The sequence below is a fragment of the Vanessa cardui genome, chromosome 12 (assembly GCF_905220365.1).
Source record: "Vanessa cardui chromosome 12, ilVanCard2.1, whole genome shotgun sequence".
NCBI lineage: Eukaryota > Metazoa > Arthropoda > Insecta > Lepidoptera > Nymphalidae > Vanessa > Vanessa cardui.
The window spans coordinates 1,959,616-1,980,428 of NC_061134.1; the positions used below are offsets into that span (position 1 = coordinate 1,959,616).

The window sequence follows — 20,813 nt, forward strand, 5'->3', positions numbered from 1 at the left end:
ATATACACACAGGTGGCAGTAAATATTAACTTTTTTTTGCATTACATTTCATTACATTAACTGTGACATTTTCATAGATAACTAACCTATCAAATTGTAAGTTTGAGGGTAGAAATAGAAATGTCGCTGATGTTGTTTTTGTATAGAGTTTTAACTTTTACCCTCATTCACTAATTACTTTTGTAGTTTATTTTTAGAAATAATATATAATAGTGACATCGGAAGAGTCCAGCGTTTAAGATACAGGCTCGGCCTAGTTTAAACGCTAGTGTTTACTAACCTCAATGTCAACATAAAATCATGTAAAATTAGGTATTATAGGTTAAGACTAATGTACATTTCTTGGAGTCAATAAAGATTATTATTATTTTTTTTTTTTTTTTTATGTAAATTTTACTCGGCATAATTTTGCCGGATTCAGTCGACATACACGGGCCTAGGCCAAGTGCACATCTATCTTAGAGTGGGGTATTTGATTGGTTTGGTGGGGTATTTTGGGATAGAAATTTTCTCACTATTCTGCAAGTATTTAGTATGGTAGCTTTCTGTAACTGGATGAATGTATTTTTAGGCAAATCTAAAGTTTTTAAGGACTGGTGAAGCTGTTTTGGTATGACTCCCGTTGTAGATAAGACTATTGGAACTATTACTGCGTTCTGTAGCCTCCACATCCTTATTATTTCATCTCTGAGCTCGTTATATTTGCTGAGTTTAGTGGCAATTTATTATTATTATTATTAACTTTCATGACACTAAGTTTAGTTTAGTTATACATTTCTGAAAAGTTCATGATATTAATCCTAAATTTTTATTAAGAGTATACATGTAACTAGATCAAAGAATGTCCAGTAGTAACTAAGTAGCAATGGGTGCGGGTTACGGTTACCGTGGCGTGCGGCACGTTTCCGCTGGAGGCGCTGTTGAGCAGCGCGTGCGGCGGCATCACGGGCCGGTAGTGCGGCGGCACCTGCGCGTGCAGCACGGCCGAGCGCGAGTGCTGCAGCCCCACGCTGGTGAAGCCCACGCCCACTGCCGACCTGGAGCGCCGCAGCAATAGACAGGTGATGACAAATGTTATAAATCAAAATCAAAATAAACTTTGTTCAAGTAGGCGTTTACAAGCACTTTTGAATCGTCATTTTACATTTAAGTGAAGCTACCACCGGTTCGGAAAGTAGATTCTACCGAGAAGAACCGGCAAGAAACTCAGTAGTTACTCTTTTTATATATAATATAAAAATATATACCGCTAATACTTACATACAAAATAATAATTTTGTATATAAGTATTAGCAGTAAATATCTATTTTTATTACTAGACATTATTTTAATGTAGATAAAATAATATTAAACTAAACACCCATTTAAGATTTATTTAAAAAAGTGGTCGTGGGAAACCTTTAGAACGAAACTGCTTTTGCTTTATATTCTGCATTATATAACAGACACAATCATCACGCAAGAAAAAATATAGTTATTAAACATTCCGTATGAAGTAAAAAAATAAGCTTCAATAATGACACATTAAACAATATATAACAGAAAGAAATAACGAGAAGAGTTAAGGTTTGCCTGGGGACATAACATTTTTTTCTTACGACGGCTTCTGCCAGTTTACAGTAAGTCTTGTAAAATAACTTCGTTCCAAAAACAAATGTGTGTTTCATGGCAACACAACTACAAAATAAGTATTTGTAACAATTTTATCCGAACATACATTATTTTATCAACGTAATTATTTTAAGATTAATATTAATATTTATTCTCACGTTCATCGTACCACTATTGTATTGTTTTAACGAGAGAACGTCGCTATCTCGATGGGATTGTCTTCGAGATAACAATCAACACAATAACTACTATCGCAGGCTACAGCGTATGTTGTCGCATTCATTTACACGACTATGTATCGAAGACATAACAAATTAAAATTCAACATTTCTTAAGTTTGCTACATGACTACTTCACAGGTCAGATCGGATCAGATGTTTTAATACTTATTGCATGTTTGCAAAATCACCGAGTTTTAATCATATTAATTTAAAAGAAAAATCAATGAAGCATTTTAGACTCCATGGAAATTTTGTCGCAGACTTTAATGATTATTTTTTAATTTTTATCTTAATTTCGGATTTGATTTATCAGCCTAATAAGAAAATGTAGTAGGTACGTATGTGTGTAAGACACTTAAAACATCCCATGAGACCTACAATAACATCAATTGGTTGAAAATTTTCAACCAAAACTCGTTAATTAAAGCACTCGTTTTAATTAAACTTTTAATGAAAGCACTCAAAGCAGTTGTATTCGTATTGTGAATACAAAAAGATTGATCTATACTTATATCATAAATACGAAACTATCTGTTTCAGAGTAATGTAACAATCGATTGCTTTGTTTTAAATGCTTTCAAAGGTGTATAACACTGTAATAGCCTACACTATTGGTAATCTTGTCTTAATGTTTATTTTGTTAAGATGCCGGTGGTGTTTTTGATATCAATAAATAAATAAAATATTTAATAAAATATTTAATAAATAATAAATATTTAATAACGCTATATAGCAATATAAAATATATTTATATTGCTTTGCTAGTTTTATAGATTGTTTACTCAGTAATAAATTTATATCATTGCATTTTATTCCATCTAAGTATATTAATATTATAAATGTGAAAACAACTCTTTCTGTCTCTCTGTCGCTTTTTCACTACCAAATCGCTGAATCGAATTTGACGAAATTTGGAATGAAGGAAACTTGAAATCCAAGTAAGGACATAGGCTTTTTTGCCTCACTCATGACAATCAACACCCTAAAACGAAGCCTCGGATGATTATGTACTATTTACGTCAATTTGTTTGATGGTTTTACAAAATGAATCCGATTAAATAATCAATTAACCAATCAAACAGTACACAGTTGTTATGGTTCCTGCAACCATATAACGAACGTGACGCCAGTCGGTTACGCTTGCCAACTGCTTGCAAGCTAATTAATTATTCGACGGCAACAATATATTAATACGGCGAACAATGGACTACGTGCATTCGCCCTTTCGGCGATACTAATGGTAATCCGAAACGAGGTTCGGCGCTTTGATATCGCTTCATACCTACTAAAGAAACGATTCATTTCAAATACGGAGCATTACAGAATGACGTTTAAAATTTTTATATGTAATAGGTCGTCTACCTTATTAGTATTATTCTTAGCTAGTCGGACAAATTAAACAATAATTAACGGCGTGGTCATTAGCGCAGTAAGGCTATATCACATCAATACGCGTCCAACGCTGGAGTTAAGATGTCATGTCCCTTAAGCCTGTAGCTACACTGGCTTACGCATCTAGGCTACTATTTCCGTTTTGCTTTCTGTTCTGTTCGATGCTGGATTATTTTTGCTTACTGATAATATAATTGTCTACGAATAATTCATGTCGCACAAAATTGCTTTAAATGTTTGACGCAAGTACTTATATGACTAGATTAGCTGTTCATAACTAAAAAACGATTCGTTAATAAGAACCGCCTGTTAGGGAATTGAATTGGCTGGAAACAACAGCTTAATTATTCCTGATTAATTGGCGTTCCAGTCGACCGTACTAATAAAATCATAATCTGAAGGTGCAAGATAAGTCAAATTACATGTACATGTATTCTCATTGTATATCCATTATAATCATACAAATCAAAAACAACAGGAAGTTAAGTAGACAATACGATTATTATAAAGGTATGCTCATCACACGTTAGTTCGACGATTAAGGATATCGAATCGTGCGCAAGCGCGTACCCAATAGTACTATATAATACGCGGGCAATTAAACGGATATTTGGCACCATATACATATTTCGACGATGATGAAAAATAACGTGCCCGACGCGGACAAATCGAATTGAGCAATTTAATTACAATTATGTATTTTATTTTTGAATATTTGTTTGCAAATTCACAAATTCGCCTCGCCAAAATAAGTTAATATATATTGGACAATGTATGATTAGTTAAATAATGATATATTTTTCTTTTTATGTTACATCATTTTTCAAGAATGGGGATATAATATACATATGTCTATCGATTAAAGTTTTAGTGTTTTATGAGTTTTATTGCTATTTATTACTAAGTTAAGGATATTAAAATGATCGTTATTTGTACATCTCAGGCCGATTTTAAAATTTAAAACGACATAAATGCATTTTAAATATTTAAATTAAAACTGGATTACAAATTTATTTACAATTACTATACTAGTTTAGCATTTTGATAAACATACAATTATTATTTCTGGCCCGCATTTGTAAACTGTATCAAGTGCGCCTGCGCAATGCGTGGTGAGGTGTAAAATGAGGACAAGTGGCGTGTCCTGTCCAACTCTCTATTGTTCATAGCATGCGCTGGGAAATTTGCACTGAACTAAAACATTTGAATCATATATCAAATATATTACAAACAAATGTGATATATTTATTACCTACTTATTTTTTAGCCTTTTTATAAATAGCCAAGCTAAGTGAAATTGAATGGCAATTGGCAACTTAAAATAGCTAACCTCATATAAGAAAAATTGTCATCACGAACTTATAGCAATTCCTTGGGACGATACGCCAGTTGCAGTATCTATCATGTCTTGTTTCTCGTCCCAGCAAATTAACTGACTCACTTTTTAGTACCTCTTATTTTTTGCCAGAAGGAAGGATAATTAATAAAGACGGTGAACTTATTCAGACGAATTTGCAAATATCCTAATAAAGAGAAGAATTCTATAAACTATTTCAAACATTATGGAAGCTACAGACTTGCACTGCGTTCATAGAACCCTCTTTCTAGCAATGAAGACGAAATTAGCCTGTTACAGTAATCAATGGAAGAGCGTAGCGATGAAACTACCTATTAAGTAAATTGGAAGTCATCCAGCAATCTGCACCGACAATGTTGAAATAAATATCGACTAAAATCAAGATTATAACAGGATATCGGCAAAGTAGTGTTCGGTTTGAATGCCAAATCAGAATGCGTCGAACGTTCAAAGCCCTATTTCCAGATTCAAGGTTTTCTTAAAAATAATTCAAGTGTTAAATAATGCAATTAGTGTATTCTGTTTCTAGACAATACATGGTTTTGTAGGTTGTCGACGATTCTGTTTCTGAGTTTGAAACAAACTCCTTAGTCTTGTTATTAGTAGTAGTTTCCAGACGTACTATAAAAACGTGTTCATAGTTCATTACACATTGACGGCAATGTGCGAGTGTTTCGATGGAAAAGTTCAATCTTCATAAAAATAAATATAGCGTTTTTAATTTATTGTTTGTAAATAAACATTGGTTTCGAATCGCCAATTGGTTGAATGTGTTACACTACGCTTGATACGCACCGTTTGACTTGGAGCTTGTACAAAAAAGTATTAACGTTAATACAGTACTTATTCCTTTATTATAAATCTTGTTAAAATTATGCGTATGTAACGCTAGAACCAGAAATTGTTAGTTATTATTTCTTTTCTATTATTTGTACTTGTTTGTGTTACATAAAAATATACATTTTTATGATACCTTTTTAAATAGTTCCTAAACTTCCCTAAATAAAATGGGATTCTATAAATCTAATAAGCGAATATCAACATCATACTCACATTGATGACTTAGGTACTATAGTTACTAATGGTAATGACTAAACGGGTAATTACAAAATTGTTACAAAGAGTATTTATATCACAGCGAGTGAAACTCACACACAATATCGATAGAGACATGTATCTGCGCTGCAGGTAATACTATAGCGTCAGATAGTGTTACCTCAACACTGAATCACAAGCGTGAACTCTTCGGTATGAATTAGAGACTGACCGACCTCAGACAGAGCAGCTGTGATGCAAATAATGGTATTATTGTTCCTTTAAAAACCGTTACACACAACACTTTACTTATAATTAATAAACACATAGCTATTTTTAAATTTAGAATAAATATTTTAGAAAACTGTATATGTATCATGAACTTTAGTAGTTATTCTTCAGCTATAGGTACATATTATATACATCGTATAACAAGTATATTGTATACCCATTCAAAGTAGCTAGTTTTATTATCATCATAAGAAATAGGTCAAAACATCTTACAAGTAGTATTATTTATATAATGGGTGGCGGGGCCTCACCAAGCCCTACACGAAGCCTTAGGAGAATATTTACTATAAACCTTTTATATCATTATTTAAAAAAATAATCCTAGGTTTTATTATCAAAAAAATCATTGAAACTAAATTTGAAGTGGATTCGATAGAGCAGCTGCAATGACCATTTTAATTAAGACAAAATTACATGTGTGTAAATAAAACAGTGTTCACATACAGTCGTCTTGTTTAAACGTATTGTTAAAACATTTCAAACTACAGAAAAACCTCGTACTCCAGCTATTAATCAGCCAGTAATTAATACAGACAAATACTCAAAACGAAATTTAAAAAGAAAAACAACTTAATATTAAGTTATTTCTTCATTTTAGTATGATCAGCGAGAATAAACCCAATAATCGTATAGCAACAAAAGAAACTGACAAAGAATGTTAAGTGTTACTCGAGATAAATTGGTCAATTTTCCTAATGCTTTAAGTATTAAACATGCGACCGTATGAATCACATAATAACAGAAATATGTGGGCGGAAACCCGAGATGGTTATAAAACCGCAAGTAAGGATGACTTAAAAGAAATGATTTCGATTTCATTGTCAATATCAATACAATACAATCCATGTAATATAGACTAAACTCTCCAATGATAGCTGTTTAATGATACAGTAGAGTCTGGAAGTTTTAACATACGTTTCTGTGTCAAATTTAAAAATAATCTGTATTACTTATAATATTTTTGAGTAAAAAATATACAAATTGTTTTACAAATTTAACGAAATATAAGCTTTCCAAAATATAATTTGGTTGATAACAATTTCGTAGCTGTTTTGGTGCACATGCATATTTATGTCTCTAGAGATTTGCAAACACTTCTTCTATACGAACATTTCTTTAATTTTAACGTAATGCAATGACTTTCAAAATTTCTTCAGGATTTCTTTTCTATGTATTTTTATGTTTAGTAGAAAATCAAAATATTCAATTCTAACAAGTACATTTGAAAAGTAACGTATAAGTTAATGACGGTCGTAAAAGATTTAAGCAATAAGTAGTGTCTAGTTCATGTAAACTTAGTAACTTGCTAAGTTGCCAAATTGCACTTAGTGGACAGTTGAGAGACATAATTGTCATACGCGCGAATAGTGTCATGTTTATAAACGGAAAAATATTTACATCTATTACGGCGCTCCGGCCTTGGTTTTTAACGACAGCTCAGTGACAATACTAATGAATGGTTTTCCACATGCGCTTAATAGGTACGGTTCGTCAGTGTAGAGTATTATAAAATTTATGTAAGTATATTATATATATTGTAAAATAAATTGTATGTATACATCGGAATAAATTAGTTCCTTTTGTAAAGCAGGTTATATTATTGCTTTATTCTTCTCTATATTTTAATAACCTATATGACTCCATTATTTTTTGTATTATGGCGGTACAGAATCGAAGACCCTACCTTCGCATCATCTGCCACACTCGGTATTTATTTTAGTTGAATTATATTAAGTAGACATTTTTTTTTATTTACAATTTTATCAAATCGGGTCCAATTTATGCCTGTTATTTTTTTAAGTACCTAACAAATTAAAACTCTATTTATGCAAGAGTTCAATACTCCCATTGTGAGCTGAAATAAATTTAATGACAGGAAGAGGAAACGGCCATAATTTGAATGTTGCCAGTGGAATTGAACTTTGTTTCATACGAACAAAATTATATGATTTTGCATTTTTAATACAGCAATTCACGTGAAGTCTAAAATTACTCCTTCCACTAAATTCACAGCATAATAATAGTTTTTACTCACATATCCGACGTCGAGTATCTCCCGCGAACCATTATGATACAAATCCACAAAGTATTCTCCTAGATATGCAACAATCACCTCGATTCCAAGTCACTACTGTAACTGTTGTAACAAGAATTTAGATAAAAAATGTTTGTTTACAGCTTACAACACGTCACTTGAATTTATTGCAAATAGCTTTACGAACAATAGCTTTGTGAATCTTTAAGTAAACTTGACAGTATGTCGCGATAAAACTGATCTATTTTACCTTAAATAATTATATTAACTTAACGAAACTAAATTAACGAATGTCGATTATATATATCCTTTAGTTGAATGTAAATGGTGACAACAAGAAATTGTGCTATTAAAAAATGAGTTTATTTTTAATTTTCGTTCGAATGCGTTCGCGATTTGTTCGGCTTTGTTTGGTCGCGTTCGTTTGGGAAGACCGCGTGTCTCCCCAGAGGCACGGGCGACGCGTGCGCAGTTAGCGCGTTCCAGCGTCACGCTGCTCGGGCGGTGTCGGCGTGTCGGCGTGAGGGCGTGCTCACGTCACCGAGGCCGAGAACAAAGTGATAACAAAATCGCTTACAAATTGATACTACGCACCTACGCTTCAGCATGAACGGAAATCGCGTAAACTATCTCAACATTTTTGATACATCTGGAAACGAGCCAACGACGTGATTTCAGTGATTCCGACTGTCTTCAGTCTATAAGGTTTCGACCATTTTCTACATGTGAACTATGAACGCAAACCTAAAGTTACAATTAATCGATATGAATCAAGTTTGATATTTTCGCTTTAAATCGTGTATTTTGATTGTATCGTTTCCAAAATGGCTTAATCGAATAATGTCAAGGTCTTCGATAATTCGATTCCTATTTTTGGCTTCTCTGAAGTAGGATTAGTCGTCTACCTACATAATTACGAGTGGTCTGCACGTCCAAAACATTACATCACAAGAGGTTTGTAACGTAAACGACATTAAGGACGTTTTAGGGCTGCTCGCTACAGCCCTCGCAATATTCCCTTTCCACCATTAAGAATTATTTCATAATGAAGGTCAACGCAACTTGATATAAGTATTTAGTTTTATATGAATCCCGCATTTTTCATTATTTTACTTATGATGACAGTAATATATACTTATAAATAATTTACTGAGACAAACAATAAATTGTATGTTTAAGGTTTCTATTGCAGTAATAGTATTAATCATGGAAATTATGTTTTTAACGGTTTTTATTATTATACATATATTTTAAAATATGAGAACTTCATATAATAAACTTATCTTTAAATCTAATTTACAGGTCTTATATTATAAAAAATATTAAATATTAAGTAAACAAATATAATAAATCACTTTTAATATCATCGTCTGATATATAATATTTGACAGTACGTCAGAAGGCTATATAGGTACAGTAGGGTCTATACTGTAGGGCTCTATATAACCACAACATTGTTTGCATACTACCTAAGCAAGACTAATAACTCAATATATATGATATCCAACTAACTCACCTATTATGCAGGTCAGCGGGCTTGGCCATCGTGAACTCCTTTGCGTGTACATTTAGCTTGTTAGCGGAGCCATGTGCGGACGGTGTGGTCGCAGTGTTCGCCGCCGTGGTGGTCGCCACGCCGTCTGTGCGGACACCTGGTGGTCAACGTCGGTCGTCAAGAGAAGAGATGATAGGAAAGGTTAGAATGGACGTTAGAGAACGACGGTGAAGACGATGTGACCGAAATGAAGGTGAACGTGAATGAAAAAAAGAGATAGAAATGTTTGAATGGATAAGAGTATGCGTGACAATTCGTGAGGAAGTGTGAAATGTGAATTTTATAAAGGCTACGTTTGTGACAGAGTGTGCGGAATATTTTAAGGCTTATATGGAAAGATAATAAAAATCTCTCTCGTTTCTACTAGACAGGATAAATTACGTATTACTGAAATGATTAGCATCTCCTAGTCTTATTAGTTAAATTAATTCAACTTTAAATCGTATTCGATTAAAACAATTAACTACAATCCCCTGTTATTTATTTTGATGTAATTATTTCGAAACTTGGTACAATTTCGAAGATTCATAACACCTGCTAAATAACAGACGTGCGTGATTCTTGCCGTCTCGGTCAAATGAGCAAACTTTCATCCAAGATTTACAGCTAGCCGTTCGCGCTCGTCTAACCGAAGCACGTAGTTCGATTTGCCTTCTAGATTATTCTACGATAACTTGATACATTTATGCCAAAATTAATCCTCGTAATTAAACAATTTAATATAAATGTTGTTCAAGTTTAACTTTGATAAGAGAAGCCCAAGTACATTAACACGTCTAACGGTTTTCTAATAAACGAGAAGTAAACGTTTTTTTTACTCTGTAGCTGAGTCTAATGGCATAACTGTATTCGATTATCATATTTGCAAATAATGTAAAAAAAAAAATTCACTGGCAATTTTTTGCTTGTTTGGATCGATCACAGTTCAGTTGAATTAATAGTAAAGAACATTTTTTTTGCGTACAACAAACGAAATAGTTTTTTTTATGATACAGGTCCACCTGATGGTAAGTGGCCAGCGGCCATGGGTTTGTAAGAATTATTATTGATTCCTTAAATCGCTAATACGCCATTAAACTTGGATAATATAAAATATGAACATTAAGATTCGCTGCTATTCATAGTTATAAGTTATATATATTCGTTGATAGTAATTAATCAATGAAAATAAAAAAGATACAAATCGATAATTGAACTTTTATGTTAATTTGATTTTATCAAATTATGAATTACGCAAATAGCCAAAATCGGTTTCTATATCTCAAAAATGACAAATTTATCAAATCGAAACTTAATTTTATAAACAAATTAAACGTACAGATTATATCTTCAACGTAAATTAGATTTAAAAAAAATTACGTATAACGATTATTGCTCTTTGATAATTACTATGAGTTACATTCAATTTAAAATTAAATTTAATTCTTGTATTGTACACATTTATAAATGTATCTCCATTATGATAGAATCGTACCTGATGCTTCAGAAACTGGTTCACTTGGCGCCGATTCAGAACTAGTCACCGGTACTATTGGAACGGTGCTTATAGAAACTGGTGTCACTTGAGCCACCGGTGTGGCCATTGATTGAACCACTGATTGTTTCACTATACACCTCGACATTCCTCGTATATATTTGTTTTCAGCATCGATATTTCAATAAACACAAACTTGACACACGTACACCGCAACAAACATGAGACTGTCGACGCGTTCCAAATTTGATGTTTTGTTTATTTTTAATTTTGGCGCCAATTGCGCGTGGTGACGCTTGCCAGCCAGCACTTCCCGAAAGACGCGATTGCTACCCAGAATCGGAAACTCTTACCAGCATCGATTATAAATACGTATTATTATCTCACCTGGAGGTCTGTAAATTTCGAGCGTCGGTTTCCCCTTGGCGTTTGTCAGAATCATACTCCGCCGTTTCCCATTGTTCGGAAACTGTAAATGGGAGAATGGATTTATATTACGCAACATACAAAATTGTGTGTTAAGAAAATATTTCCTGGTTATTCATCGGTTTATGAGACTTGATGGACTGTCACGATTTATTTTCAGCGTATTATACACAGCAAGAGATGTAACGCGGGCTGAATGTCTACAAGCATCATCGACAAAATTAAAACAGAATTAGTGAGCAACGATGAGAAAAACGTAAAAGACTATAATTTCAGATTCAACTGGATCAAACTAAAGGACCAATATTACGATTAGTTAGGTAGGCTAAGTAGGTACTTATTGCTTAACTTTGAGATATCTCAGCTTTAAAGGCCATCAAGTTTCAGAAATTGCAAGTGGGTGTTAGATTTTAGATAGTGTTGTTCCTCCTTTGTGGTCATGACATTATACACGTTTATTTAGATAATCAAATTAAATACTGCAGTGAAGTAGTAATCAAACGAAACAAAATTTATTTTTGTGCACTGTTGTTGGTAAATACCTGGTTATGATGCATATTGTGGTGAGACTGCGGCCGTATGAAGCTTCGCTCTCTCATGATGACCCCCGGTGAGGCGAAGTCCTGCACCCGGTAGCTCCTTTGCAGGTCACCCCCCATTTGGGTTTGCATTTTGGCAATTTTTTTAAACACTACCTAGACTCAAATATAAAGGGGTGCGAAACTCTCGTAACTTTCGCACTCTATGGACGGTTTGTTTTGTTTGCTTCTCTTTGGCAAACCCCAAACTTACGTTTATGCTTCAACGCAAAAAGCTTTTTATTATTAAATTATATTCTCTATCCGTTAAAAGTCTGAATATTTTAAAATAAATACACTAGATGAATGACTAGTATAATAGTTACAATGTCAATAATATTTTGGTTAAATATATTTTTTTTTATTTACAAAATTTATTTATAAAATTTTTTACTAAACGGGCAATATACAAAATGCGAGTTATACAAAGCTAAAAAAAAAGTTAATATATAATTAATTATATCACAATATTATATTGTGACGTCACGTTAAGAGATCTGTACTGCAGATTATATATGCATATAATATATTCTAAGACCCCCAGTCGTGGCCACGGAAAGGGGGCGTGGTTTCGAGATTGTTCGTTATACAACTTTGCGAGAGCGGTGCAGGAGCTAGCCTGACAGAGATAGAGCGATTTGTAAATCGAGGGACTGAAATATGAGGACACTTTCAGCTCCTTTCTTGAATCGTTTCGTTGCAGGGGTTACCTGAACCCCTTATCTGAAACAAAGATAATTTAGTGTTATTAGAAGACTAAATATGTGTATATTGGAGGATTCCAGAAAATATGTAAACTGTTTTAATTTGTAAGTTGGAGCAGCTTATTAGAAACTGCTTAAACTTATTTTTTATTTACTGCTGAAATTTTCATGAATTTTAATTTTATTTTATTAATTTTTTTACTACAAAATCTTAAGCGATGTATTGCTATATAAAATACCCTTATTTATTCATAAAAAAATAAAGTGCGTTTGACATTCATTTTTAAACGACTTTAAAAACATTAATTGAAATAATTGTATTTAATTAACATGACGTTGTATTTTTTAAATGTTAAAAAAGAGTAACTACTGAGTTTCTTGCCGGTTCTTCTCGGTAGAATCTACTTTCCGAACCGGTGGTAGCTTCACTTGATTGTAAAATGACGATTCAAAAGTGCTTGTAAAGGCCTACTTGAATAAAGTTTATTTTGATTTGGTTTTGAATTTTGAAAGGAGTCTTCTCAATTCGACACGTATATATTTTTTATAATACAATGACGAATACATTACCTAATTTAAACGATACATATATTGATTTAGAAATCATAGAAATTGATTCAAAATCTTAAATATAATTTATTTTAAAACTTTGTTATATGTGTTTTAAGAGGTTCATAATTTTTTTTTATTATTATATGTTATTTATGTATGGCTATGATTAAAAAAATATACGCATCTACTAATATTTTCATCGCACAAAATAGACGCCTTTTTTGATATTCACGCAGAATAAGGTATATCCGTGGAAGTTCTCTGGACCGGCGTAATAATTTTATTTATGGACTGCTTGTAGTACAGAATACATGGTAACGAAGGTCGACGGAATAGTAGGCGAGGCATAAACATAATAAACTATTACTTGTACCATATTCAAGATTTATAACTCATCGATATTTTAATCAAATCAAGGTTTGTGTGGTGGTCGAAATTCGAAATATATTATATTTTTTTAATGTTGCCTTTAATATTTATAGCTATAAGCATCAAAGAAAATAAAAATATACCTTTTAATTTGTCAAATTATTTATAGAGTAATCGTTCCGTTTAGTGATCATTTACACATTACAATCTAAAACAGACATACATATATATGTTTATCGAGACAAAATGATAGCACTATTTAACTGAAGGTTGCCTGTAAGCCTGGACAAGCACGGTTGCTTTTTGGACAAGCTAGATTTAATGATTATTCGCATGACTAATAAATAAATAAACTCTCAAAGCAAACTTCAAATGCTAAGCATTTATTGTTTTAATTGGCGTAATTTATTTCGCTAATAGCGAGAACATCACTGCGGTTAACCCGAAAAATTAACATATTATTGTATACTAAAAAATAAGTTTATTTTGAATTACGCTTTTTATTTTCTTGGGAACGACGTGGCGATATGTATTTTTATATAAATAAGCCTTACCTTACTGCGGATAATACGAGCTCCAAAAACATCTTACAGGTTAATTTTTCTTAATTATATTGTCCTTATAGTAATAACGTCATTGCCACCATTAAAAAAAAGTAATTTGAAATTCTTAGCTAACTATATTAATACTTGTAAGATTATTTTAAATATCGAATGTTATACATGTGCCGATTTGATTTAAAATTAAAAATAAAAATACAAAAACTATATCAAAATGAAACTTCTAAGCGTATACAGTATAAAATGTTTAATCTTAGACTGAAACAATTCGATAATTCAACTTGGACTTCCAAAATACATACCGAGACAACGAAATTTCACTTCGTCTCGTCCAGAGTAATTAACGCCTACACAAACGACAGCCAATTGAATTAAATTAAATTTCACTCGGCGCTTCCTAAGAATGTGTAATAATAAATTTTATTAAAAAGAATTAAAACCACGTGTGATTTCATAAATATTTCTTTCTCCAAAGGTTTTTGTGTTCTTGAATTAAATTTAACATTTATTAATTAAATCTATATCAATAAATGACATAACTACTGAATCCATATACATTAAATTTATAGGGGATAAATCTCGTTTTGGATCAGTTGGCACGTAAAACAAGGCATATAACATCTACTGACCGTTTTTCTCGTTTTGTATATTAAAGACTGCAATCATCTGTAATAATAATTTATCTTAACACACGATACCATATTTGTAATTCAGAAGTCAATATCGCTAACGATGCATTAATAGATTAATGTTTCAGGTAATCTCACTGCGATGTGAATATATTTTATAGTCCTACCACTGGTATCAGTGGATGTTTTTCCCGTTTGAGGAATTGTTCCACTTTGGACTTAAGAAGCCAACTTTGATCAAATTCGATTCAGTAATTTTATCTTAAAAAAAGTAACAGACATATGCTACAAGATGAGCTATGTGGTGTGTTATATTTTATATTAAATAAATTTACCTTAAATTTGCTAAAATATGTTATAACATGATATACTATGTTGTATGCAGTTTTAACGTGCGCAGTTTTGTGAAAACTATATTAAAGGGGAGGCAGTGAAAGATCTCATTGATAAATTTAACCAATGAGGTTTTACTTAAAAAAAAAACTCGTTTATGATATTAGTATGGACTTGTTCAGCCTGAAAGACCTTGGTATTCGATACATCGTCCTCATCACGGACCGGTTTGTTTTTTAATAAAAAAAGACAACTAAGGATTAAGTTTATTCGTGTACGGCTACAGTGAAGTTCAAATGTTTTTTTACTACCTTTTATTAACTAAAACAATAAGTGTTTCTACAATAAGTTCAGAAAAACTAAAAAGAAAATTCATCACAGTAAAAATATTAACAAAAATCCTGATAATCAACTTTTTTTAAAATATCTTATTTGTATATCATAATTTATTTTACTTAGTCTATTAAACCACTTTTAAAATGAGCAATAAATGGTACAATTTTAAACATTTTTATCTCTTTAAATCATTACAGTTTATTAAAGACTCTATGTAATGTTTATTTTATGTAACCGGGTTTAAGTTATCTGTGACGAGTTTTTCTATATGGCAAGATTATTTATGAAACATATCTTACAGTCGACTCATAAAATCTTCTTAAAGCGGAATTATACTTAAAATGAAACGATATATCGACATTAAATTACAATTAGGAATTCATACATATTTTTGATAATAATCATTTGTCTTATTTTGATTATAAATATGTGGTTGACTATCATATACAATGATGTGTATTGAAAATGGCGGAAAGGAGTAACTACTAAGTTTCTTGACGGTTCTTGGTAGAATCTACTTTACATTAAATCGGTAATGTAAAAATGGTTCAAAAATGATTTATGATTGTACTTAAATAAAGTATATTTTCATTTGATTCGATAAGATAAGGCTAGTGAGTAATGCCGTCGTTCTAATTCCTACTACTAATTGCGGCCAGCGCAGTCATTTTCAAGGAAGATAAAAGTCAATGTACGATGATATGTATTTATGCTCAATTGCTTTCTCTATTCCTTCCCACTTATAATCTGAAAAGCAAACTAATATAAACGGTAAAAGCGTCTACCTCAGGACAAACAATATTTGCTAACTTTTCGAAACGGATATGTAAGTACTGCATACCTAAAATAAGCTCCACTAAGGTCTTTATTGTTGTAGACGATACCATTACTTTTGTTACTTTATAACCTAGCCACTGGATAAAACGGGTTTCATAAATTATATTAAGATTAATCATATACGAATATTTTTATCATCATAAGTTATCTATGAGGTTTTTTTTTAATTTAATTAAATAACAGTTAAACGGTAATATTTAAATGAAGCAGTCTTTTTTAAAATACATGTATGTAATGGATACTTCTGTAATGGAAGCCTCTACAGGCCGCTCCCCCGTAAAGGCTTCCTTTAAAGAATTATGGAATGAGACAACATCACATCACATGCATTACTCTAACCCCAATGTAAGTAGCTAAAGCACTTGTGTTATGGAAAATCAAAAGTAACGACGGTACCACAAACACACAGACCCAAGACAACATAAACAACTAATGATTCCCAGCCGAGTTGATGTAGATTACATCAACTCGGCTGGGAAACGAACCTAATACGAAAATAACGAAAATAATAATATTTCAAATCTACGTGCAGTTAAAATCAAATGCTACTTATTCTGTTCCAAGCACAAGAGGACGATTGAATTGATGCTATGTGATTGGTCAAGAGCTTGATAATCTATGAATTTGTGAAACAATGGCGTTTTAAACGTCTACAAAACTGTTATTGGAACTTTAGAAGTAATTGCCGATAAAAATATATTATTTACTAGCGACCCAGCTTCGCACGGGTGCAAAGATATGACATCTTTACTAAATTGTCCACGTATTATATATAAAAACTTTCTTCTCGAATCACTCTTTTAAAAAAACCGCATCAAAATCCGTTGCGTAGTTTTGAAGATTTAAGCATACAAAGGGATATAGGTACAGAGAAAGCGACTGTTTTATACTATGAAGAACTATTACTAGTAGATATACAAGATAGCTGAGGTTTGTTTATACTTAAAGTTTATTCGATTGGAACAGACTATAGAGGTATGTAAAAAACGGGAAATGTCTTAACAGTTTTAATGCAATGTAATCAATAATTAATGCATAAATAAAAACTTCTGCGTTACATCACAAACAACGATACCTACCTAATATTCGGAACAGAGTTGCAGACACACACTTGTTAATGAATATGTCTTTGAATACACGGACGATGCTAGCCACCTTACAGTTACAAGCGCGATTCGTGCCGGTGTCTGTGTCCGCTGTGACTCACCGCCACCGCTAATGTGACCATCGTTTTAGTATGCTTTAAAGTGATACTTGTTTATTCAAATTTGTAACTAAAACGTAGTATTATATACTAGAAAGACGGATGTCTGTGTAGTCGATTCCAATGGCAGAAGTAGTAAAGACAGATAAACAACTTAGACCTTGAATGAACATGATATCATTAGTCGAGATTAGAATTATAATCTATGGAATCGAGAGAAGATGCATCACTAATATCGGTGAATTGGTATTAAATTTTTAAAGAAAAAATTAAGAGGATACTAAGTGAATTGTTGTTATTTTAGTTGTGTTTTTTTATTGGATACTAGTTGTCGGCTGCGACTTTACTCTCGTCATAGCCCCCTAAGGGTTGTTTGACATATGTTAGGCAAAAAAGTAGCCTATATCTTGGAGTTCAAAATTTGCTTCATACCAAATTTTATTATATTCGGTTTATTGCTTTGGTAGTGAAAGAGCGACAGACAGACAGAGTCAATTTCACATTTATAATATTAGTTTTGAAGTATAGATTTCGGTGAGCTTCAGTGAGACTTATAATACAGTACTGCGTTTAATTAAAATTATGGTAACTGACATCTACACTCTGTGACTCAGTTATACCTAGCTAAAGACTTCGATTAGCATCTTCCTCTCCCTATTAATGCTGGATTACCAACCAACCACCACCAAGCACCAACCACCAAGATTATCATGTTTATCTTTGCGGTGCACTGAGAAGTTAACTGACATACGTTGTAATTGTCTACCTAAGTCGTATAGCCTTAAGGACATTATCATTATCATTCATTGCAAAGAAAGATTGTCTGACCTCCGTAATCAACGTGGGCAAACGAGTAACACGACGGATTAGAATAAAAAAATGGCCCTAGTCTACCCACACTATCAAGTTTGTAACATTAACAAACAATCATATTTATTCTCAATTTTATCATTCTATAATACATGTGAAAGTTAATTAGTCATGTTCAATAAACGTCACATGCATCAAGTTCAGTAAATTGGAAAAATACTTAAGATTGCGATGCTAAAACTCAAATAAAATGTTTACAATAAAGAAATCAGAGAGAGCAATAATCGATTCCTTTACAATGAAATTAAAATCGATTTTTAAAAAACTTTTTTATATACTAATTTATACAAACGGTATTGTCGTAGGTTTCACTTAGGATGAATATGACACGACCTTGACTAATTACATAGGATATTAAAAAAAAAGTGTCATCTATTAAATAAAAAGGAGATGGTAAACCTACTTACCGCTCTCTCGTTGTGCGCTGTCACTCGTCGTTCTCTGCACTCGAGACTCGTTCACTTTACTCGTATTGGTTTCACTGCAACAACGAATTTCATCTCTTTAACACGTCATTCAATTTATGAAGGTAATCCAACAAGACGTGTAACGTCAAGCATATTTGCTTAGCCTGAATTACTTTTGGATAATCTTCTAGTAATTTCAAAGTGAATACCTAGACATCCAAAGTCGTTACATTTAATATTCTATTGTTGAGATTGATTTAACAAACCTAAAACGTCTTATTTTTTTTAAAACTATATTGACTAAGGAAGAATATTTTGTTTTGAATATTATTCGTGTTTAATTTTATTATTATAAAACTCATAAAGATTTAGTCACTATATTTATGGATTTGTACCTTGTAACCACGTTATTTTTTTTAATATAAGGAAAAATAAATATTAACCAATAAAACATTACATTTTGTCAATCCAAAGTTACTAAAAACTGGACTGCTTGCAAAAAAAAAATATTACAATATTTGAAAGGAATTTTAATAATCTGAAGACATTTTGTACCAGAATATTATTAAATTTGTTTTATATACAATTCTTTGAATACAAGTTAACAAGGAGTTAAGTATCAAGTAATATATAAGTATATTAGATATAATACGTTTAACAGTCTAGCAGTGTTAATAGGAGAATCCAATTAGTATGTGCATGTCTTAAGACTTATGTCGGCAACTTAACTAGCATGACTAGGTTATACAAGTAATAATAACAGTAAATGGAGTAAATATTCATTTATAAAACAGTATTAATGCATGCCTATGTGCGTATATGCCTTCAAAACAAATCATACATCTTGGTCTTACTAGTAATGTAGCTTTAACGTCGGTTTATCTCGTACGTATCAAATTATCATATTGTAATAACATTTATATTAGCAATTGCAAATCGATATTACAATTAATCGATAATTTTCAATTCGAGTATAATCGATTTTCTAAAATTAGTTTTCATACATATAGAAGTATTTTTTTCATTGCGAATGTTGCCAGTTGTAAATTCAAATTGACAGATAAATGGATATAGTTTTTATTTATTCTAATATTGGAAATAGGTTATATATTTCTTTTTGTATGTAGGGGATAATCTCAGGAATTAAAGGTGCAATTCTTAAGAATGTCACTCAAAGCGCTTTGGGTATACATTATATTTTCCTTTTTTTTCAATATTATCCATTGGCAGCCAGGGTAGCTTGTAACTTATGTAATAGATTTTTCAGTAGATCGTGCACAATCTTGTCTTTTAGAAGTAAGTAAAAATTGTCTTTAAGATGTATGCTCTATAGAATATATAAGAAATTATTTACTTTTTGTCCGCAACGTTCATGAAGATGGCAACAAAAATTTCAAGTAACAAGATAGATGACGCACTCATATAATCAATTTTTTTTTACATATTTATATGGAATAGGCGTTTGTCTTCCATCTCACCTGATGGAAAGTGTAGATAAAGACGAAGGGGGTACACGCCCATCCAAAATAAACCTGTTTACTGTTCTTAAAGGCTCCGGAGTTCAACTTATCAGGAAAAATAGACGCAGGCATAACTGTATCATAACACAATATATATACCAATATTATAAGATGGCTATTTTCCACATTATCGCGACTTAAACACTAAGCCGAAAGTGATGAAAGTATTGAGATAGTCTGGGAACTGAATAAGGATAAAAAAGAAACATATATTTATATATATTTGACGCGAATAGAGTCGCGGACATTGATATTGTACTGAGATATTGAAATTCCGATTAACGGAATCATTTTTAGCTCCACGTTGAATGCCTGCTTTCCGAGGAATGGGACTCCCATTCCTCAGCACGCACGCAGTGCCGTTGGTACTGAACCTTTCCCATTCCCATCACGTTGGCGTTCCATTGGGTAGGAAAGTGAGGGAATAATGATTGCCCTTGTGTTCGTGAACACACTTGCGCTGTAGTCATTCCTGCGCAGTTTGCCGTTCGTTTGAAACGGTCACCATTACCAAAAT

At 32.1% G+C, this 20,813-nt stretch overlaps 1 protein-coding gene across 7 annotated transcripts in view; it reads right to left on the minus strand.

The window, feature by feature from the left end:
• Positions 1–20,813, minus strand: part of LOC124534062 (CBP80/20-dependent translation initiation factor) — a 40,508-nt gene that overhangs the window by 6,731 nt on the left and 12,964 nt on the right. For 5 of the 7 annotated variants that reach the window (XM_047109727.1, XM_047109724.1, XM_047109725.1 and 2 more), the window contains exons 2-6: positions 18,777–18,850; positions 11,940–12,698; positions 11,359–11,440; positions 9,459–9,594; positions 887–1,037 (exon numbers count right to left, since the gene is read on the minus strand). In XM_047109727.1, the coding sequence (XP_046965683.1) occupies positions 887–1,037; positions 9,459–9,594; positions 11,359–11,440; positions 11,940–12,068 (498 nt within the window). In that variant the 5' untranslated portion in view covers positions 12,069–12,698; positions 18,777–18,850. The remainder of the gene's footprint in view (positions 1–886; positions 1,038–9,458; positions 9,595–11,358; positions 11,441–11,939; positions 12,699–18,776; positions 18,851–20,813) is intronic. The other 2 variants (XM_047109726.1, XM_047109728.1) reach the window with 2 other exon arrangements.